At 35.3% G+C, this 23,386-nt stretch overlaps 2 protein-coding genes and 2 pseudogenes across 3 annotated transcripts; 2 read left to right on the top strand and 2 right to left on the bottom strand.

Moving 5' to 3' along the window:
• The first annotated feature begins 596 nt into the window (after window positions 1-596).
• On the top strand, window positions 597-1,295 carry LOC147286909 (secreted RxLR effector protein 161 pseudogene; annotated as a pseudogene).
• Window positions 1,296-5,129: 3,834 nt separating this feature from the next.
• LOC147286910 (shikimate O-hydroxycinnamoyltransferase-like) lies at window positions 5,130-7,151 on the bottom strand. The gene is made up of 2 exons (XM_086239411.1): window positions 6,394-7,151; window positions 5,130-6,270 (listed from the first exon to the last, which is right to left on the bottom strand). Exons 1-2 carry the CDS (start codon window positions 6,829-6,831, stop codon window positions 5,725-5,727), a joined length of 984 nt encoding a protein of 327 aa, XP_086095537.1. The 5' UTR covers window positions 6,832-7,151; the 3' UTR covers window positions 5,130-5,724.
• LOC147286911 (shikimate O-hydroxycinnamoyltransferase pseudogene) lies at window positions 5,368-5,676 on the bottom strand (annotated as a pseudogene).
• A 5,619-nt stretch (window positions 7,152-12,770) lies between the features above and the next one.
• Window positions 12,771-22,789, top strand: LOC147286912 (putative protein phosphatase 2C 60). Of its 2 annotated transcripts, XM_086239268.1 has the most exons (11): window positions 12,771-12,817; window positions 13,607-13,729; window positions 15,098-15,161; window positions 16,572-16,680; window positions 17,289-17,457; window positions 18,568-18,693; window positions 19,662-19,785; window positions 19,882-19,958; window positions 20,302-20,354; window positions 22,252-22,306; window positions 22,385-22,789. In XM_086239268.1, the coding sequence occupies exons 2-11, from the start codon at window positions 13,613-13,615 to the stop codon at window positions 22,631-22,633; spliced, it is 1,143 nt and encodes a 380-aa protein (XP_086095394.1). In that variant the 5' UTR covers window positions 12,771-12,817; window positions 13,607-13,612; the 3' UTR covers window positions 22,634-22,789. The 2 variants fall into 2 exon arrangements, with proteins under 2 accessions (XP_086095394.1, XP_086095395.1); XM_086239269.1 differs by lacking the exon at window positions 22,385-22,789 and having other exon boundaries at window positions 22,252-22,315.
• Window positions 22,790-23,386: the final 597 nt, after the last annotated feature.

Raw genomic sequence — 23,386 nt, forward strand, 5'->3', positions numbered from 1 at the left:
AAGATTCATTTAGAATCATTATGGCCATGATTGCACATTTTAACTTGTTTCTGCACCAAATGGATGTTAAAACTGCATTCTTGAATGGAGATTTATATGAAACAACCAGAGGGTTTCATTCAAGAAGGGAGAGAAAGTTTATTTTGCAAACTCAAGAAGTCAATCTATGGTTTGAAACAAGCATCAAGACAGTGGTATCTTAAATTTGATGAAGTGATTCAATCTTTTGGTTTCTTTGAGAACCAAGTGGATGAGTGTATCTATGTTAAGGTCAGTGGGAGACATTTTGTGATTTTAGTATTATATGTAGATGACATTCTGCTAGCTAGTACTAATTTGACTATGCTGAATCACACTAAAACTTTCCTATCTAAAAGTTTTGATATGAAGGACATGGGAGAGGCTGCATGTGTGTTAGGCATAGAGATTACTCGAGATAGGGAGAAAGGGATACTAGGTTTATCTCAAAAAGGCTATATAGAGAAGGTACTGAAAAGATTTAATATGAGTTTTTACACTGGTACAGATTTGCCTTTAGGAAAAGGTGACAAATTAAGTAAGAAACAAGCTCCAATACTGACCAAGATAAGCTAGAAATGCAGTCAAGACCCTATGCTTCACTTGTGGGAAGTTTAATGTATGCTCAAGTCTGCACAAGGCCAGATATAGCTTTTGCTATTTCTGTCCTTGGAAGGTTTCAATCAAATCCGGGGATGGCTCATTGGGTGGCAGCTAAGAGAGTGATGAGATACTTGAAAAGAACTAAGGATTACAAGTTGTGTTATAAAAGGAGCAATGTATTAGAGTTGATTGGATACACTGACTTCGACTTTGCAGGATGTCCAGACTCTAAAAAGTATACTAGCAGTCATGTTTTCCTATTTGCAAAAGGGGCAATTTCATGGAAAAGTGTTAAGCAGTCTACAATGGCATCTTCAACCATGCATGCTGAATTTGTTGCATGTTATGAAGCTACCATTCAAGCTGTATGGCTGAGAAATTTCATTTCCAATATGAGGATTTTAGAAAACATAGAAAGACCTATTCAAATATGGTGTGATAATAGTGCTGCTGTAGATTTCACCAAGAACAACAAGAGGTCAGCTGGTAGTAAGCACTTGGACTTGAAATTTTTGTTGGTAAGGGAGAAGGTCAAGTCAGGATATACTCGAATTGACCATATTGGTACTGACATGATGCTTGCAGACCCACTTAACAAAGGCTTGCCTAATTCAGTTTTTCATAAATATGTGGCCAACATGGGATTGGTTTTTGGTTTTGATACGCAGAATTAGTGGGAGTATTGTTATTTCAGCTATTTTTCTTTGTTCTGTTTTTGGTTAGTCATTAAAGTTTTATTTTTGGATGTTTGGATAATTTTTAAGGAATTGCAGCTTGTCATTTTTCTGGTTAAAGTTTATGAAATTGATGTTTCATTTTTGACTGTTTTTATTTTACTGAATAACAATTTCATATAAGGAATATAAGTTGCATTATAAATATGGTTGTCTCTTTAGAGACATGAGGCAGATTTGTAATATATCTGATCAAGGAAGGATCTGGCAAAATTATTGTGTTTATTATGCATTTCTATATGCATTCGAGTGACACTTCAAGAAACACATTCATTATTTTGTTTTTACATTGTCTTGTTGGAGTTTCATGTGGTTATGAGTGCTTGTATATGTAGTTTCTAAAGCTCAGGATAACATGCTCAATCCAAAAGTTTTTGAAGCTCTGTACAATAACTCATTTCTGACAAGGGACTTGTGGGAATCATAATTCAATGGAATTCTTTGCACACTAAAGGGTTGTGCTGAACTGCATATGCATCTATTTGACCAAGTGGGAGAATGTTGGAGTCGATTTCAACTCCAATATGGTTTTGGTCACCTAGTTGCAGCAGGAAACTTGCAGTTCAAGCATATACCGAGAATGCCATAAGGATTACACCTTGTGGCCTTATATGGATTAAGTGTTAATGGTTGATAGAGGCTAAAGGGATTCCTAGTTATTATAGGATAATGAATAGTATACTAAGTTAATAAGGATATTCTAATGAGTTTGGTTATGGGATTCGAACTCTTAGGATAAGTCAATATATATATAAAGCATAGATCCTTTTGCACACAGCATATACATAAAAGGTCCTACTCCCCATTACGTAGATAGTGTTAAGGTGCTGCAGTGTGAAGAAGGTCTAGGCTTACCTCTATTTCAACAAGATGGATGCTGCTATGGTGAATTCAAGTTAATGTTCCATTCATACAAACCTTATCAATCAACATGTAATAGTTGGTCTTATACCCCCAATAGTCCTTATAATAGTAAGATCGGTCTTTAAGCTCATAATGGTCACCAAAATAATTGTATTTGTCATTGGAGCCTGGATAAGCATATCTTGGCTCGTGGGAGTCGTATGCATATTGTCATCAGTTGTTCATCTAGATCCCACCGGATGTGCCAAACTGTTATGGCCAAAAAATTGCCTTGGCCACATGGACAACCAAGATCAACCACCACACGCCTCACCGTGAGTAACGGCGAGGTTTTCAACCTTTGGCGTGGGTGCTTGTGTGCCATTAATCGCCTTGGAATAACCGATTAGAAAAATACAAAATATAAGTGGGAAAAATAAAAATAAAATGTAAATTAATGCGCCCAATTAAATCTAACTTCTAATAAGCGATGAGAAAAATTTTCAAACAAGACATCTACTTTGGGGTCAATCTTAGGTTAGGACACTAGTTTGAATTTGTGCTAGTTTAGGATACATATTTAGGGTTTATATTAATGTGGGACAATCCGTCAACTCAATTAAGATTTCCGTTAAAATGAGGGATAATTTGGTCATTTTACATTTAAAAAAAAACTATAAAAAAAATTACTACTAAAAAAATCAAGACGTTTTTTTTTTAGGAAAAAAATCATTAAAAAGTTTAAAACTTAAAAAAGTTAACATTTCAAAAAGATTAAAACTAAAAACCCACAAAAACATAAAATTACATAAAAAAAATAGAAAATGAAAAAAAATATAACCCAAAGCCAAATCGGGCTGGGCTTGCTGCTGGGAGGGGATCGGGGTGGGGAGTAAGGGGGAAGAAAGGAGAGTGGGTTTTGGGGGTTTCGAGTGATGGGATTTCGGGTGGGATTTGTGGGTTCTAGGTTTCGGTGGTGTTGGTGGCAGAGGATGAGTGGAGAGAGACAGGGAGAGAGAGTGAGGCAGAGAAAGAAAGTGAGGGGGTGGGTTTCGGTGGGAAGCAAAGGGGCCGACAACGAGGAGGAGAAGGGAGGGGGCGCCTGCTGGAGAGAAAGGGAGGGAGAAGAGAAGGGTTCAGGGTGGTGGGAAGAAGAAGAAAAAAAAAAGGTGAGGGTAAGGGGAAGAAGAAGAAGAAAAATAAAAGATGAGGGGGTGTGTACAGGGATGGGGCTGGGAGAGAGAGAGAGAGAGAGAAAAAAAAAAAAAAGTGAGTTTGGGGCTTGGAAGAGTGTCGGGGCTGGGTAGAGATGGGATCGAGAGAGATGAGAGATCGAGATAGGTGAGAGATGAGATGACCAAATTATCTCTCATTTTAACAGAAATCTTAACAGAGTTGACGAATTGTCTAACATTAATACAATTTTAAATATGTGTCATAAACTAGAACAAACTCAAACTGGTGTCCTAAACTAAGATTGACCCCAAACTAGGTGTCATGTTTGAAATTTTTCCCAATAAGCGATTGTGCAATGGGAAAATGAACAGAAAACCTATCTAAGTTCTGTTCTTTCCTAGATAGCCTTATATGATTTTGAAAATGAACAACAAAAAATAAATAAAAAGTCAACAAGACTTGATTAAAAAGAAATGGAAGATGACAATAATTTAAAATTTGCACTAAGAAAAAGTCTCAATCTTAGTAGAGCAGCAAAAGAAATACATAGAGAAAATATTTAAAGGACTTGGAACTTGACGAAAATATAAAAGAAATACAAAGAAAGCTTCAACATACTTGAAAACAAAGAGAGCTTAATTTGAGAAAAAAAATGTAACTAGGCTGATTTGGGAGCAAAAAGGTTGCTGGGAATTTCACATTTTCGTGAGATTTTTTGGGGGGTTGTGTGGGGGTTCATCGTTGTTCTTGAATTGCCTTGTCTCTTCCTTTTTATATTCAACCTTTTACTTTGTCTCTAAGCTTTTGTTGTCATATGTGTGGATGAGAGTGATTTACTTATGAGATCGAGTAGGTAGACAGCTGTAGTTCAGAGAAGAATAGGATAAGGTTGAGCTAAAAATAGCTGAGTCATTTTTTAGGCTTGCAAAATGTTCAACTGAGAGGCAAATAACATAGTCATTAGAGAGGCTTTTAACATGTCATCTGAGAGGCTTTGGATGACTAGCATTTGGTTGCGAGTTTCATTAATAAAAAATCTTTCTTTGATTAACTTGTATACGCCTCCCAAAAAAGACTATCAAGGTGCAGTTCTTTAGGTGTCTACGACCAACGCCTCCTGCAACCTTTCTTGATATATATATATATATATATATATATATATATATATATATATATATATATATATACAAGAATGCTCTAAATGAGTTATGAGGTAACCAGTTATGTATATATAGCCTCTTTCCGATAAGAGATATCTCATTTAGTGTTAAATGAGGAATTCCCCTGTAGGGCCAACACGAGTCGTTTTGTGTCAATCTGAATTGTCTATTTTTTATATCTTCATTGAGATATCAACTTTGCAAAATATCAGCTAAATCAGTAATCGTTTATCCATTTGATTAAGTGGTCAAAGTTTTAAGTGTTTATAGACTAACTTATTGTTCGTCAATTTGTTTGATTCAAATTAGATATCTTAATGGTTTTCGATTTGTTTAATTTTTTACAGAGATGATCTATCAATGAAAATATAAAAAATGGACGATTTCGATCGACACAAACGACTCGTGTGGACCCCACAAGAGAATCTCTCATTTAACACTAAATGAGGAATCTTTATTAGAAGCCTTTGTATGTGTATATAAATCATGGTCTTCTCTTACTTTTAATCCCGCTGACATGTTACTAGAAAAGCACAGCAAATTTTCTTTTGAATTCTAAAATCATATGTGGGTCATGACGTACCCACTTTGGGTGTGGTATAAACACTCAGATTAAACATCCAAAATATATAACAGCTCTTTTCCTATCAGCTAGAGTAGAAAGAAACGGGAATAATGTTCCAAACTCAGACAGCACATAAACTCTAAAACGACAACCTTAAATGTGTACAACATTTGTCCCACTTCATTAGGCTTAACCATATACAAGAGAAGAAACCCGAGTATACAATTCAATGATTCGAACGGACTGATTTCCGAGGCATTTGGTTTCCTTATATGTCATAAAACAACTCTGCAAATGATTTCATATGTTGAGATTGCAGAGAAATGGACAACGATAAACACCCATCATTAGTTCCACTTGGTGTTATGAGGGCCTTCCCTTCAAATGGAATTCCACCAGGTCCCATGAAAAACGGCCGACCCCACCCAAAATCAGCATCATGAGTCGGCAGTCCAACCCAACTAGTTATCCCAAGATTAGGGCACTTTAAAATATGAGCCCCGTGAATAATGGCCGACGACAGATCAGGCTGAAGCTCAAGATAGTCAAGCGATGATCTAAGATAATCATTGTCCATACGCACCACAGCATTGTGTACACAGTTAGCAGCATACGATGCCGGTTTTTATTGGAGATCCCCTGCTGCAGCAATTGCTATGGCTGTGAAAATCACATTGCCAAAGTAACCAGGTGGGAGTGGGGGTTGCAATCTGGACCTTCCATTAGTGGCAATACTTAGTTTGGTCTCTTGATCGTCGGGAAGTTGACGTGCCTTGCATGCACATCTCCAAACATGGCCTGCCAATGTCTCATATGTGCTATACTTAATTGTGCTCCCATCTTCCATAGACTTGGCTTTCAAGATGTTGAGCTGGTCCCTCGTCAATTTGAAAATGGAGACCGTTGTGCTCTCACCACCATCTGCTAATTTTGTGCTAATTTGCGTGGGTGGAAGAGTTTGGTATTCAATGTGGTGCAAGTTGTGTAATGCAGGCTGAGGTGGGTCTCGGGCACGGAGTAATGTCCTGTCCAGGAATGGTGGAATTGTAAGGTCAACACCACGAGCCATATCAGACCATGTCTTTATGAAGTGGAGAGCAGCCAATCCATCTGCCAGGCGATGTGATAAGCCAACACCAAGTGTCACTCCACCACATTTGAAGTATGTGACCTGCGTAGAAAATTGCATCCTAAAAAATTAGCATTAATACAAAGAAAAACAAAATACAACCAAAGTCGACCAAAAGATGAAAAAAAACCATTCATGCAAAGAAATATGCTTAAATAAGCATACCTGTAGTACCAAGAGGGGTATGAGGGGTAATGAAGTCATTCCAGCGGAGTAATCAATGGTGGGGATGAGCTTTCGGTGCTCAGGAGTGGGGGCAAAATCGGCAAAATCATTGAAGACGGAGGTGGTCTCCGCTACAACAAAGAGCACGCCCTCGCCATTGCAATCGATTTCGGTACGACCGCTGTCGTCACACTTGAGGCGACCAGCCAAGGGGTAGAAGGGCAAGAGGGCCTTGGCAAGCCCGTGCTTGAGCACTGCCGGATCGAAGAAGTTAAACGCACCGTTTGGCTGCTGCCTCCTCTTGTAGAAGTAGACGCTGGGGGTGTGACCTCTGAATCTCGCCAGGTCCACGTTCGACAGCCATAGCGCCCGCCGTGGCGTCTCCTCCGCCGGCTTCACCACCGTTGACTCCACAACGCTCACGTTGACCACCGCCATCGTCGTAATTGGGCCCCACCTGCACCCAGCATATACGCCTTTTTTCACTCTCCTTCTTTTCTCGGGAAAGTTTTACCATCCAAACACCGGACACATTTTTAACTCTACAAACTAGAGTATCGATTTTTAATTTAGAGACTTATAAACTTGTTGTGTTAAGCTGGACGAACTTATAAAACGTACATCTCAAAGTTGTATATAGCAAAATATATGACAATTAAATATGAATAATAGAAATTTCGCAATGTTAAGTTAAAAGGAAAAAGTAACTAAAAGATCGAAGACAAACTAAGAGCACATCAAGATTTAAGGTGGTTCGACAAAATTCCTAGCCTACGTCTACGAAAAGTTTGTACCTAGAGTTTGTGACAAACAACTCAAGTTCGTGTACCACTTGAAGATCGATCACTCCCTTGGTGAATCCTGTATCCTCACACCTTGAGTTGATGTGTTTGAGATGATTCAAATGAGGCTAATGCCTCCTCCTCCTTATATAGCCATATAGGCATATAGCTAGCATTCATAGGTCTCACGTACGGACTCACCTTGTGGCTCTCAGTGGATGAGAACTGGCCTTTGTCTTGAACGTGTTGTCTTTTACCTTACCTTTTTTTTTTTTCGGGCCAGGAGTCTTTTACCATACCTTTATTTTTGTTTTTTTGTTTTTTTTTCGCTCATAATGCATAAATCATTGCATCGTCCCTACATATATAAATCATTACATGCATTAACCAATTAAGTGTGTCGGGAAATTAAATTCGAGGGAGCTAGACCCCAACATAAAAAGACAATATTTTGCTTATTTGGCATGGACCGACTAGTTACAACAGTACATGATGAATCTAAGTTATCTGTTTTTCGTAATGTTAATCGTATAATATAAATGTAAAGATTAAAAATTTATAGATATAAATCCACTAAAAAAATAATATGAATCCATTTCATTATTTGTTCCTTAGTTTTTAATAATAAATATATGATTAAAACTAAAAGTTAAATAAAAACAAACAGACAAAAATAATGGATTTTGGACCCCACATTGATAACCTGTAGATATACGGACACAAAAAATGTTGTAGTACTCACCAACTTAGGCTACGCCATGCTAGACTTCATAAAATTTAAAAGAAAGAAAAATGAAGATGATAGAACCGAGTAAGGGGGAGTGTGTGTTGCAGGCCTGTTTATTGGGACTAGAAAGAGGTATCATATCTATGATCGGAAATAAATTTAGAAAATTAAACTTATCTTTCATGAGTGTATATGTTTTGAGAAGAACTTGCATATATGTACCTGTTATGGGACATGACATCACATACGGGAGAGAGAGAGAGAGAGAGAGAGAGAGGGGCAAGTCTTTCTCTCAGTCTCTCTTGCATGTGATGCCACATCTCCTATAACGGTGATAGGCAAGTTATTCTCATACGTTTTATGTGTTTATGTCTCTCATTACATACTATAAATAAAGACATATACTAATCAATCTATATATACACTCGTTATATGAAAATTTTATTCTGAATGAATGTAAAGCAGCTTGTTAATGTCAAAAAATGACATGCGTAAATGTGTTTGTTTTCTTGACAAAAAAAATAATGTGTTTGTTCTTCAATGCTAAAGTTGAAAATTCTCCAAATCATATAGAATTTGGCCATTGGAGATTTGGGGAGCTCTCAAATTTGAAAAGATTTTAGGAAAAGGTTGGAGCTGGGTTTTATGTCAATTTTCTCCAAATTTTATATTTGAGGAAATGTTTAGGAAAGAACTAAAGATGCTTTAAGGGAGAAGAATAAGAATGCTAAATTATTTTTATCTAAAGCCTAAATTTTAACATAATATCAAAGTCAGATCCAAGGGCCTGTGGGATATGGACACACCATGTACGCTTCCGCTACGTAAAAAGAAAAATAATAGTCGAAGAAAAATATATCTCATAGCTTGGTCTCTTACACAAAAAGAAAATATAAACAATAAAGTGGCACGACTAAAGCCAACAACGCCATGAAGTTACAAGAATTAGCATTAGTAAAAAAAGTTCAATCCTTATACCATGACCACCAACACTGACATTCATTCATCAATCCTCATCCTCCTCGCTCAAGAGCCTAACACACACACTTATTGTGACCAATTCAAGATCCAAATAATCGTTCAGATTCTCAATAACTAGCGAAGAAAAACTGAAAAGCAGCATGCATAAATAATAAAAAGATTGATACTTATGCATCTCATATGTGTGTAATAACCTAGTTTTGTGTTAAAACAAAATTGTATATTAACCATGCATGGACATTGCCCGTCTCGTAATATTTTATAAAATGATTTTGTAAAACAAAAACGAAAAATTTAACTACGCATTTTCAAGATTCGAGAACACGTATAATAACTTATTCTTAGATCAGTACATTTTATAAAAAATAGAAATAGTAAAAAGTCTGGGTGCTAATTAATATCGAAAACAACAGAAAAGATGTTTGGAAATATATGAAAAACAATAAATAACATCTTAGATAAAGAATCAAACAAATGTAAAAGACTTAAATTTATCGAAAAAAAATTAATTAAAAATAATAATTAAATTAGATTAATACTAAAGCCCACCTCTTGATTTTCTTTATAGGTTCCTCTTGATTTTCTTGACACGAACCTATAAAGAAAATTAAGGAATAATGAAAAAACCGGAGATGGAAGCTTCTAGATTTAGAATTGCATGGATTTTAGGAGGAAATCAAATCGAATCACGAAATTGAAGAAGATCAAACTGCATGCGAAATTACTGAAGAGAAATTGAGAAAAAAGAAGAAGATCAATGTGCGAAATTGAAGATGAATGATGTGCGAAATCAAAGAAGATCGTTGTGCAAAATTGTCGAAGAAAATGAAGAAGAGAGAAGAAGATTACAGCAAGTTTGAAGATCCCTAGTTCTAGAAGAATCTGAATGGTTTTGGAAGAGTCTGAACACTATGTTGAGCGTGTGCGCGCGGTTTAGGTGACTAATTTGAATGTTAAATATTTAACCTTATTATTACATTTTAAAAATAGGTGTATTATAGGGTAAATGGCCGGTATGACTATTATGCATTCTAAAGTAATTAATTCATGAAATTATGAAAAAGTGTATTTGTGAAACTATAATTTTAAATATTTTATTGATTTATTTGTAATAAATCAATATACTTACTAACAATAGTGTGAAAGACCGAACAATAAAAGTAGTGTGAAAAGATTTATATTTTTCTCGTCCCGACACTTGAGTAGTCCCTACTAATTAAAGAAGGCATGATTTAGCGTTGTACACAATAATTTAAGTGACAGCTGAGTGATGACCCATCACAATTCACAAAGGATTGTAGATTATATGCGTTATCTTGGAAATAAATGGTCAAGCACGTGCATGACTTATCTTAAAGAATAGTCTCCTCAGTATACAGCTAGCCAATTGGACCAGCATATATTGCCATTCTTTGCCAGCAGGGATGCATTGGCTTAACACTACTGTGATAAAGTTATAACTATGGAATTAAATTTTAAATTTCAACGAAATTTTAATGGTTCAAAAATATAATAATTTTGATTATAAACTTATCGATTACCATATATTCTTCTAATATGGTGAACAAGAAAATAGGACGTACAAGGATTGCATTACAGGGATGAGAAGGAGATAGACATTGGTGGTGATATGGACATCCAATATAAGTGTAGTAATGTTCGATGAAGGTGACTAGTTGTTTTGCGTTAATTGTGATTGGTACTTGTGAGGAGGGTGGGATTTGTTTTGTCTTGTGAAGAAGTACACAATCAATAGAATGAATTAACTGGCCTTGTAAAGAGACATGTACACAATCAATTAGCAAAGAACAAAATAAACAAATATATAGACAATCTATTCTTTCTAATATATGCACATCAATACAATAGACATGTGTACTTCTGTTTTAGGAAAAAATTGTGTATAAGGTTTAGAAAAAGGTTGTGTTCTTCTGTTAAACTAGAAGCATCACATACACGCAATGATATCCAACACAATGATTTAATGGATAAAACTTTTTGTCACTTAGCTAACTGTGATTCAACACAATGAGTTAATGGAATCTTAATTTCAACACTTACAAACTTAATCTAAGGGTGATTATACATGGTCCTTTACCATTATTCAAAATTTGTCTCTCGTTTTGAGCAATTTTGACATTTCAAATATATTATCGGGTTGACCCAATAAACAAATATCAATCGTGTTAAATGAGTTGACACCATTTTGGTACAAACACAATTATACTAGCCATCACCCCTAAACGCTCTCTTCTCTCTCCTCAACCCTATCTCTCTCAGCCCAGTATTTTCAGAGGTGGGGGCAGTGGCTCCTGTGTTCCTCACAAGCCCGCTGCTCTTACCCCCGCGTCTCCCTTCTCCTTCTCTTTTTCTTTTGCTGTTTGGGTTGGTGCTATAAGATACTCTCATCTTTCTTTGTGAGAACTTTTTCATCTCTTCATGTGAGATTTTTAATTCATTTTAATAAAGGAGAGCTTTTCTGATCGCTTTGATTTAGTCTATCTGTGGCATTATGTGCGATATGTGCGTTGTGCGACGTTAAATCCTACTTTAGCGACGCTTAGTTGCTCTCTGGAGATCTTTCTTATAGTTTTTCTCTGGTTCTCATAACAAAGAATAGGGATGTCACTTTGCTCGCTGGTATCGATCCTGCCGGTTATTACTGCCTGATTCGCCACCGCGACTAGTTCGCTAATTTCTATGGTGTCTCGCTGGCTCCGTTTGGCGGTTGTAGTGTCTACTCGATACCGATGTTATGAGATCGGGTTCTTATTTCATTGTAAGCATTTAGCTTGTTTACTCTATTATTATAAGGCTTCTTGCCATAATTTTGTATTTTTTATGCCTTTTTAACTATTTTAATACAATATTATTGCTTTCTCAAAATAAAAAAATAAAAAAATAAAAAAATAATTATACTACCCACTACTTGTTATTTTCAAGTCGTATTACCAGGTCAAAGGCTGTGCCGAATGTAGTTAGTTTTGGGCCGTAGCCCATGTACCAAAAAAGATTTTTTTTTTTCAACAGAACAGACCAATTTGGACAAAAACAAAAGGTTTTTTTAGCAAGATACTCACCTGAACTTTAACTCGATTTGCATATTACCACCTAAATTAAAAATTGAAGCAAGTTGCCCCCTGAATTAAATTTAATTTATTTGCAAGTTACCACCTCCATCCAAATATTCATGGGTTTTTAGGTCTTTTCATAGAGAAGAACTTGGGTGGGGAAGCTTTTGCCACCTCACCATGCTGAGTGGCAAGGCCCAACCAATTACAAGTGGTCACATGTACAACTATTTTTTTATTTCTCTTTTTCTATTTTTACAAACTTTGAAAATTAATTAAAAATAGTTCTGAACTCATAAAAATACACGGAAAATTCTTACGGACTCGTCTTGACTAATAGTAATTTACTATAGAGTCAAATTATCAATTTAAGAAGTTCAAATTTATTTTTAAAAAATTTAAATACTCTGAATTCTTTAAAAATTCATAGGATAATCTCCCGAACTTTTAAAAATACAAAGTATGCACCATTGGTCTTCTAAAAACTAATACTACATTTCTCGTGAACACTTACTACCCTAATAACACTACCTTTCATAAAAAGTTATTCTCCACAAAAAAACCAAAAAACCCATGAGGATTTGGATGGAGGTGGTAACATGCAAACAAAATTTAATTCATAGGAAAACTTGCTTCAATTTTTAATTTAGATGGTAATATGCAAATCGAGTCAAAGTTCAGATGGATGTCTTATTAAAAAGCCAAAACAAAATAATTTGCTCACGTGCTTGGCACGTGTCCGCCCGCTGGTTTCACTCAAAAACCAATGCCTATATATCAAAATCCACACTCATCAAAATCATTCGTTCAATCGGATCTCTCTCTCGCTTTCTCGCGCTTCGCTCAAACACGCTTATCGATCAGTGAGTGCCACAAACCCTATAGCTTCTCAAATCTCTCTCTCTCTTTTTTTCGAATAATTTTTTTTGTAAATGAATAATAATAATAATTGCAGAAATATACTCACTCAGCTTATTGTCATTGTGCTTGTGAGCCTCAAATCAAATTTGTACTTTTTTTTTTTTTGAGATATTTTTATTGTTTGATCCGTTTGGTTGCCAGGAAAACGCAGGAATTTTTTTGCAAAATGGTATAAATTTCAAGTGTTTAAGATTGAGTTTATCTCGATTTTATAGGAATTTTCCACCGTTTTCTTGTAAACCAAACGAAGACTAATTAATCTACATGTTTTGTTTCTGCATGATTGGATTCGAAAATGGTAATTGGTTATGGCGGTTTGGATATGGTAGAATTGAAATTATGTCTTTTAAGATGGTAGGCTTTTGTGAGAACTTGAATTGATTGGGTGGCTTTGATGGGTTCTGCTAGCAAGGGATCCATTGATTGATTAATGTTGTTATATATGCATTTATTATTCTTGGGGGTTTAGCCTTGAAGTCCTTCTAGTACTAAACTGTACGAAATGCCATGTGTACACATTAAAAAACATTTGAATGTAGCAATTTCTTGTGTGCCAGTCTGTGAGTAGACTCAAATGGGCAGGGTATATGTAATATGTGGGCGTGATAAAAAATAAGAAAGAAATGTGTGTGTGTGTGTGTGTGTGTGCAAGACCGCAGCATGCATGTGGATTTCAAAATGACTGTTTTGTTTGATGATATATATGAATCATGAGTTTGATGCGGTTGCAGCTGAATATGGGAATATATCTCAGCTCTCCCAAAACTGATAAGGTATCAGAGGACGGTGGGAATGACAGACTTCGATATGGGTGTTCCTCCATGCAAGGGTGGCGTTCAACCATGGAAGATGCTGTAAGTCTTTATGTTATTCTTCTTAATTCACTTAGATGACACTTGAGAGTGCAGCTCAGTAGTTTTTTTTGCATAATCTTTGTACTTGTGCAATGAGATTTACATTTCATATGCAATTGTCATGCTTAGTATTCCTAAACATGGCATTTGTTTTGAAGTCATTGATGCAGTAGTTATCCTGCATCTTGGTAAGCATTTGGTTTGCTAAGAACAAAGACATATTAAATTATGTACTATGGAAATTGCTATCCAAAAGAATTTTGGAAATGCACTCAATCGTTCAGAATTTGAAAGTGATATTCAATTATTGACTCAGTATGCTGTATCCTTATGCATCCATCGCGGTCCAATGAAGTAGAGAGACTGGAAAGAATCTTTTATGGTGAATTATAGTATGAAAACTTTTGGATAGTTTTATTTTACAGTTAAAATGAAGCATAAATGAGAAAAAGGAAACATCATTGGTTTAATACTATAAAATCCAACTATAGCATACTAGTGTTACTTTATATATATACTAGTGTTACTTTAAAAGCCAACTATATATCCAATGCATGCCAGTAAGCTTTTTCCGTTGTGCATTAAAGAAGTAGACGTGACAGTTACATGAAGAAATTGCAGTTCTTTTTTTAAATTCTATTTAATTCTTTTAGCTTACTGTTTTAAATTTTTTATTTAAATTGTATTGTTTTTATCCTTTTTTGAAATAAAGGTTTTTAATTTTTTAAAGTTATACCCAAACCAGAACTTTTGGCCTTTTCTCTGATAATATTTATTGCCCAGAGCTCTTATTCACTGTTGTTGCGGGGTGGGTCCCAACAAGGATGTTCATAAAGTGGATATCCTATTTAGAGAATGACTACATATACACACAGACGCACGAAAGGATATTTGTTTTTTGATGGATAATTTAAAAGCTTTTCCAATTTTCATTATTAGCACTCGAATCAAATATCCTTTCGTGTTTGACAATTTAAAAGCTTTTGTTTTTTGTTTTAACAATTTAAAATATTTTCCAGTTGTCATTATTGGAGCACTTGAAAACTTATTGTTGATTGGAACTTGCTGAAACAATTTGCATGACTGCCTGGAACTCAGAAAATGTATAATTTTTATTATTTGTAGTTGATGAATAGAATTAAGATTTTTCCTTTGCATATGATGTATGCCCCAAGTTTAAAGGAGTTGTATTCTTTATTATACAGTATTTTACACAGGTATTGTTTCTTTTCAAACGAGTCATGCGAAATAGAGAAATTATAGTCTTTTATTCAGATGGATGTCCGGTGAACTATTAGCTCTCAAATCTAGCATAGATTATACTATCTTGCCTATTATACACTTACAGGTACTTAATTTTTGCTGCAGCATTCTGCTTTACCAGATATTGACAGTTCAACATCTTTCTTTGGTGTTTTTGATGGGCATGGAGGTTAGCATTATAAGTTCTGTAATTTATTAATGATTTTTTTTCTTTTTTATTTATCTTTCCCATTATTTTGAGAAACTTTTCTCAGTTATAGTTGTTTTCATATTCATGCTGGACTGCCCAAGTATCCTGAAAAGGACTTGTATAGCCAACCTTGATTTTTTCTTGACTAACAGCTTAGTTAAGTTCTATGGAGCTGAATTTGGATATTGTAAACCAAAAGACGTATACTTTTTGGCTGTTAGAATTCATTAGTTGGTTTTTTAAATAAAAAAAGTTTCTTGTTTTGTTGTTCCCTTCTTTCACACAAGATGAAATTTTTGACCAATAGAAATTTATGTCACGTCAAAACATCTCGTGCTCCTAGGTGCAGAAGGTCTGTTGACTATGCTAATTATTATAGAACTGGTAATGGTTACAATCTTCATTTTAAGCTTTCCTTTACACCTTCTTCTTTTCACTAAAAAAAGCAAACATTAAGATTTGGTTGCTTTTATAACAGGATAAAACAGTTGGCACTTGTTTTACTCTTCATGATTGCAGACCTGGGATCCCTTAATTGGAAACCTATCATCATTTAGATAATTTTAGTTAATTATTTGGCAAATCAGTTGGTTTGCCTATGTTATTGGAAGCTAAGGGTGAATTTCTGGAATATAAAAAGTTCAGGGGCCATAAAAAAATAGTTGATTAAAAATATGAAGGCTACTTGACATGCTTAACCATGTATGGTGTTAAATTATTGATATGATGAGTAGTTTTTATCAGCAGCGGGGGGAAAGAAAGAGGCATAATGATCAGTTGAGTGAGGATTTTACATAGATTGGTACAAATTGTTGCAGAGCTACCAAAACAGATATAGAGAAATTATTAATGATGCAAGTAGGTTAGAATGAAATGAAATAGGTACACAGGATGCTAGTACAAAAGTATGCATAAATAAGGCAGAGGCCCTGAGGCCAAGTGGCATAGGTCTCCTTACAAACAAGAAGGTGTCTCAAGTCCAAGGCTTGAAACCGAGCAAGGTATAAAGCTGAGGATGGGCTTCCCCTGGTATGCAGCCCTGCAATTTGACCAATGAAACAGCAGAAAGCACTAATAAGAAGAAAAAAATATAGGGGAACCATGTGTGCGCGAGTTTCCATATTTTGCATGAGGACAACATATAGGGCCTAGTTTGTAAAGTCATTGATTATTATTATTATTATTCTTTGCATACGTGGATTGTGCAGTTACCAACCTTTTCTTGGTTCATATTTTATTTCCCACTTCTCAGCCCCATAGAAGAGGGGAACGGGGTGGTTACTGGTTAGTTATAGAAGTTTGCGAGATGTAATTTTATAATATTTGATTTTTTTAATAGTTCGGTAATATCTGGTGAGGGTTTTTCATCACTGGTCCATTGGTTTTCAGGTAAAGCAGTGGCGAATTTTTGCGCCAAGTATCTCCACCAACAGGTGCTCAATCATGAAGCATATGTAGCTGGCGATTTAGGCACTTCTCTACAGAAAGCATTTCTCAGGTTACTTCATCTCTTGTATTAGTAATCTTCATTTTAGCATTTTTAAGCGGATACATCTATGTTATCATTGCCCAAGCACAAGGCTGCAGGAAGGTCTCTCTCCTGTAAGTAATATGTTTTAAACAGCTTGGGAACTTGAAACCAGGCCATTGTTCTACTACCACTCCCAGCCATGATCATTGCCGCATTGTGTTAATGCGCCTAATATATGTCCTTGCATAGTTGCATCAGTACCCGTTCATTTAATATATTTTTCCCATATAGTTGATGCTGAAGTACCATGTTCAAGCAAGTTTTTGTTATTATCTTGATTTCATAAGATGCTTGTGTTTATGTATTATTAGTAACAGTTTAAAAGAAGGAGATGACAAAAATTACATTAGAGGGAAGGAAAAATACTTTATGAACATTACACAAATTGTAATGTCAAATTCAGTTATAACATTGGTAAACTTTCATTTTGAATTAGCTTTCAAAATTTTACAATCTGTGATGAAACTTTATGAATGGAAGAAAGTTGTAATTGGGGGGTAGTGATGGAGAATTTAGACGGGTGTTTATCTATGAAATATTTATTCACTATCTTACCTTGCTTCTAATTGATGCAGGATGGATGAGATGATGCGCGGACAAAGAGGATGGAGAGAATTAGCTGTACTGGGAGATAACATAGACAAAGTTTCTGGTATTATAGAAGGGTTCATTTGGACTCCTAAGAGTGGTGAAGCTAAGAGTGGTGGAATCAATGACCATTTTGATCAGTGGTCTTCTGAGGAGGTACTGTTTACAACGATTACTTTGCTGCATTTAGCAGTGGTGCTATATTTTCCATTTTCTTTATTAATCATATGACCAGATGCATCTTTAAAAATTAATGGGGACAGATCTGGCTTGTTGCCCAAGAATCTTTTATTCTTGTTGTATAATAGTTTGAGATTTATTTGTCCTAGTCTTTTTGAAATTTTAGGATATTAATTATCTGTTACTTGCAAATTCTGTTTCTCATAATTGTCTGAAAACTATTTTTTGGGAAAATCATATCACAGGGTTTGTCGCATGGAAAATCAATGTAATTATTATCAAATTTTCACCATATATCCAATTGTGGATATTTTCTTGTTTTGTTTTTGTTTCCATTAGATCGGTTAGGACATGGTTTTATTATGTAGGGTGTAGAGTTGGGTTTGGACCTTAGAGTATAGCTCTAGGTTTTAGGGCTGTGATAAACCCTAAATCTTAAGCGCGTTTGAATGGCACGGAATCCTGGTGAGGCCACACATACAAAAATAGAAATACAAAATGATTTTAGGAATGAGTTCATTGCAGGTTGTGTGTGCCATGGGCCATGCTAATCCCCATGCTGGAATTAGTAGAGGCATGAAAGTGCTTCTTTGAGGTTTAAAAAGAGGGTTCTACGTGAAAGTTTACTATTTTTTTTTCTTTTCATAAGAATTGAAACGGATTGTTCTTAGGGATTAGGCATCAAATTTGAGTCCATTGTAGTAAGTTGGCATCAAATTTGACTCCGGTGTAGTGCTCTTGCATTTATAGTTTTGATGGATCCAATATAGAAATCTTTCGTGTAGTTTGGATGTCATCATCAAACAGTTATGGCATGCTTTGAAGGTTTGTTTTGGAAATGTTAATCTGGTGCATAAAATATATTATACTATGGTCCACTTGAGATAACTTGAAAACTGAAAAGAACCTATATTGTATTGGGAACCATCTTTGAGTACCTTTTATTGATATTTTGAGATTATGGACCTTAATATTGTATTGAATATTATGGGAATTTGATTGGTTTACAGTTTACACTATGTTTGATATATTTTACCATGTAATCGGATTTTAATGACACAAAAACTTTTTGTGTTCAAACTATAGGGGCCTCATTCTGATTTTAACGGACCAAATTCTGGAAGCACAGCTTGTGTTGCTGTCATCCGAAAAAACCAACTTGTTGTCGCCAATGCTGGTGATTCTCGTTGTGTAATATCCAGGAAGGGTCAGGTATTTCTCCCTCTTTCTGTAGTTTCAATGCAGTTTTTACGTATGGACTTTTAAGTATTGTATTTTGAGGCGACTTTGTTCACTTTTTTAATACATCTTCTTAATTATCCCAATTGTCTGTCTGGAAATTCAGCATTTTTATTTTTTTGTAAAGAATCAATGCTAAGACCTGTTGTGCAATATTGATCAAGGAATATTTGATTAGTTGTTGCTCAAAGTTACGTTACTGTCTTTACTCGGATAAGATTTATGTTTCATGGACTCTTCAAATTGCTCAAGTATTGGTGTTAGATATATGTGGCATAGTTGTGGCCCTTGTGGGAGGGGTATTTGATGCAACAATGGAGTATTAGCTACTATATTTGGTATGTTCAAGTTTTATACTGTGGGCTCATGTGTGATGCAAGACAGTCTTATGTCCTCTCGGGTGTAGGATTAATTGAGTTTTTACAGGTGTTGTGATGTGCAGGGGTGGATCTGGATTTCATTTCCAGTGCAGAAGTATAGATTTTTTTAAGGGTCATGCTATTTGAACCTACTTATTTGCTCTGGAAGCCCACCAATTTCTTTTGGTTAATGAAATTACAATTTTAAACTGCATTACATGGCTCTATTGCCACCCAGCCATCCTACTTTCTCACCCACCTTATTTCCCCACCCCACAAGATTTTAAAATAAATATTAATCTACTCATTTCACCCTCCACCTCAGTGGTGTTGAACAAAGGGAGGAAGATACGCAAGCACTGAACAAAAGGAAATGAAAAAATGGAAATGGTTATGATCCCCAATCTGCCGAGGTTTTAACTTGGCGAATCTGACATTGACAATACCTGCCCCTGACCTCAACTTGTGTGCCAATTCTAGGAATAGATCAATTGGTTTTGCGCCATCATGTTGTTTTACTGCAAGCCACTAATCTTTATCCAGATTTTTGTATATGTTGACTTATTCAAGTTTTGAATGCAGGCATATAATTTGTCTAAAGATCATAAACCTGACATTGACAGTGAGAAAGAAAGGATTCTTAAGGCTGGTGGATCCATTCAAGTTGGACGGGTCAATGGAAGTTTGAACTTGGCAAGAGCTATTGGTACATAAACTTTTCCTTACCCGGTGAAGGAGATAACTGAGAAATAACCTCCTTTTAAATTTGTATTGCATGTAATTAAAAATTTTTCGCTTACAGGAGATGCGGAATTCAAGCAGAACAAGCAATTGCCTGCTGAAAGGCAGATTGTAACTGCCAATCCAGACATAACTAGTGTATGCCACATTTCATTTCTTCATTGAATCTATGGGCTGGGATAACAAATTTGAACCATATACATATATAATCAATCTTATAAAAAAAAATGACCTTTTATCTTCTAAGGTTGAAATATTCTTTTCTGTGATTGAAGTTATATTATTTAGATGCTAGTTATACTTTCGATGTTTTAGTGGAAGAAAGTGAGACTTTCCCTTTTATTTCTTCTTCTTTTGACTTTGATTAATATTTCCTTATATAGTTTTTATGGCATTAACCATTGGGTTAAGTTATGTTGTTCATCAGATTTGTTTTCTGTTGCACTAATTTTATATTTTAATTTTTTATTCCTTGTTATAGGTTGAGATTTGTGATGATGATGAGTTTCTCGTCCTAGCTTGTGATGGGATATGGTCAGTTAGTTTCTCTTTTTAATGTACTTTGCTATTGAAGAAAATAGGTTTTTTTCAATTACTGCTTTTTCACCTGAAATGTTCTCTGAAGCTGTAGGGGTAGTACTAGAAATCACATTGGCATGCTCTGAAATCTGATTAGAAGTGTGCAACCTTGATATATTTTGTGAACTTAGTGAACCTCCAAATGTTACACATGAATATGTGAGCTGTAAGACATGTCATGAGATTTTAGTTAGTAATTTGGATTGCTTTACTTCTTTCTCGGGGTTGTGAGCCCTCAAGTCCCAACTACTTCTAAAATGTTTTGGATGACTTTAAAGGTCATTTGGAGGAAATGGTCTTGATTATTTTTTTTACAAGAAGTGGAAATTTGTATCTTCATCCTTGTATCTTTTAATTAATGAAAATATGGTTTTTAGTTTGTCACATTATTCACAAATTTGAAGTGAATATTTTTTATTGTTCTATAATATATGTTGTTTTCTAATTTACAAAATCATGTAGTGGTTGGGCATCAACAACTCATAGTAGTGGAAGGACTTTTATGGGGTTTCTCACAAATTAAGACGAGTGTTACTAAAACACTTCGCTAGACATACTTCCTGTGGAATAACCAGTCACCATCCTTTTAGAAGCCTGTAAATGCATGGGATTTCACTATGTGTTATTTTGTAAGAATGAGGTTTATTTGACATTATACTCATGGTTATAGACGTACAAGTAACCTGGTGTACTTCTTGTTTGTCTAAATGGCAGAGGAAAGTAACCGAAGTTGAACCTCACTGTCTGTGTATCTGGATTTTAAAATTTGCCCTCAAGGGAGAATCTCTGGACCTACAGATCTTAGACAGCTCATGATTTGAACTTGTCTGTTGTTGAACCAGCTACTCAAATATATCATGGTGATATTAAACCAAAAACTACATATAATTATGCAATGTGCTCCTAAATGATGCCAGGTTTTATGTCAAAATTTCTCTGCAACTTAGATAATTTCAAATATTGTTCCCTTGGGAAAATAAGTTAGGAATAATATTTACTTCCCACCCACTTGTGCGATAGAGATGCAAGAGAGGGTAGTGGTAAGGTGAGGTAATGACTCACTTTTAAGTGCCATTTGGTTTACTAGGCAATTCGTCAGTGCTGCGACATTCTTGTTTGTTTAGGAAAATAAGAACTGGATCCCTGATGCTTTGATGTTATCTATGTTTACTTTCTCATAACCGTTAAGGCTTTACCTGACTGGTTTCAAGGTCCCAACTTGCTCCTCACATATTGTTCTTCCAGCTTGTTACTTAATGTCATTTGTTTTTGCCTCCTTGTCTCGGTTCTTAGAACACATTATTGGGAAGTCCAATAGCCAACAATATTGTTCAACTTAATTATGTTCTTAATTTTAAGACTTTCAAGTGCAATATTTTCTATGTCTGAAAATAAATATGAAATTACTTATGTAAGATCAAAAGTTCATGTTTTTGTGCTATAACTAAATTGTAGTAAACTTTAATGCAAATATCTTTTAATACTAAGGTTAAAAGTAGAACCGGAAGTTTGTTTGTAAAGTTTTTTTGTGGAAATGTTCTTTTGAACACAAAGGTCAGTAATTAAGATTGTGCATGCTTCTACTTGATGCATAAGCATGCATAAAGGACTATGAAGCAAGAAAAAGCAACATCTTGTGGCAATGACATAGATTCCACTGTTACAGTTCAAATGAGGCACAACCTTTCCCTAGAATGAGGTTTTTTTGACTTTGGTTATAGCATCAATTTTGAAATCTAATTAAGTATGCATAATTAACTTTGTCATATGTGTTTCTTTAAACTGTTTTAACTTGATGCATAAACATGCACATGTGGATTTTACATTTTGCTACTTTATACACTCTCTCCAGGGACTGCATGTCAAGCCAGCAACTTGTGGACTACGTTGGGGAACAATTAAAACATGTAAGTTAATGGGACTTCTGTAGATTTCCACATATATGCGATTTGGGTGGCATAACTAATATTTGTCAACTAATGCAGGAAAGTAAACTCTCAGTGATTTGTGAGAGAGTGTTTGAAAGGTGCTTGGCACCAACGGCTGGTGGAGAGGGATGTGATAACATGACTATGATCTTGGTTCAGTTTAACAAGCCTAATATTTCAAATGCGCCTGTGGGGGACCAGCCTTGCGTGTCTAGTCCACCATCTGAGAAGGATACACCATGTGAGAATGATAAACCATCTGAGAAGGATAAAAGCTCAGCACAAACTGAATACAGGTTGGGGTAGTCATCTACTGACCATTGAATGACTATGCATTCTCTGCAAGTTATGGCTTTGGCGATCCCGGGAACCTTAAATTCATCTAAATTTGGATTGAATTTTCATGACTGTACATGTTTCATGGTACCTTGTCAAGTACTGGTATAGTTTTTGGGTTCTGTACATGTGTCTGGGGTCTTTTGAGTTCTCTCATGATTTTGAAGAGCTTGCCTACAAATTTTTCAGGACTACCAAACAAAGACAAGAGTTTTGTTCCTTTAATTTCATATTGGTTCTGAGGATGAGCAATAATTCTCTGAACCAACATCATGCAGTGGCTGTACTAGAGTACAAAAAATGAAAATTGGAATTGGATATGTGTCTAGTGAACAACAAGCAAGAATATAATCAAAATAAGATTCTTGGTCTAGATGTTGAGAAACAAATCTTCTACCTTAGAGAACAACACATACATAACCTTACATTAAGCTTTTAGTTCTATTTAAAGTCGCCTAAGTATATATCTTAACTGTTAGATCAAATATGAAATGTTAAGATGTGAAATGCATAAAATACATCTCATGGTGATCGTGTGCATAAGAAGGCAAAAAAATTATTTATTCTATAGAGGTGGCTAATGAAGTGGTATTTATTTGTGCTCACCATGGTGAGCATTATCACCATAATAAATGAGTGACACATGTCACATGATTACATTATTGTGACACATGTCACTCATCCACTATGGTGGTTACCATCACTTTTTTGTGGTGAGTAAAA

The sequence above is a fragment of the Dryas octopetala genome, chromosome 4 (genome assembly GCF_963921425.1).
Source record: "Dryas octopetala chromosome 4, drDryOcto1.1, whole genome shotgun sequence".
NCBI classification, from domain to species: domain Eukaryota; kingdom Viridiplantae; phylum Streptophyta; class Magnoliopsida; order Rosales; family Rosaceae; genus Dryas; species Dryas octopetala.

Excerpts from the sequence above, each read along its gene's own strand:
- LOC147286910 (XM_086239411.1), bottom strand. The coding sequence starts at position 6,831 with ATGGCGGTGGTCAACGTGAGCGTTGTGGAGTCAACGGTGGTGAAGCCG. Across the intron at positions 6,271-6,393 it reads TACCCCTCTTGGTACTACAG|GTCACATACTTCAAATGTGG; the intron begins GTATGCTTATTT and ends TTTTCTACGCAG.
- LOC147286912 (XM_086239268.1), top strand. The coding sequence starts at position 13,613 with ATGGGAATATATCTCAGCTCTCCCAAAACTGATAAGGTATCAGAGGAC. Across the intron at positions 16,681-17,288 it reads CTACAGAAAGCATTTCTCAG|GATGGATGAGATGATGCGCG; the intron begins GTTACTTCATCT and ends TAATTGATGCAG. Across the intron at positions 20,355-22,251 it reads CTAGCTTGTGATGGGATATG|GGACTGCATGTCAAGCCAGC; the intron begins GTCAGTTAGTTT and ends CACTCTCTCCAG.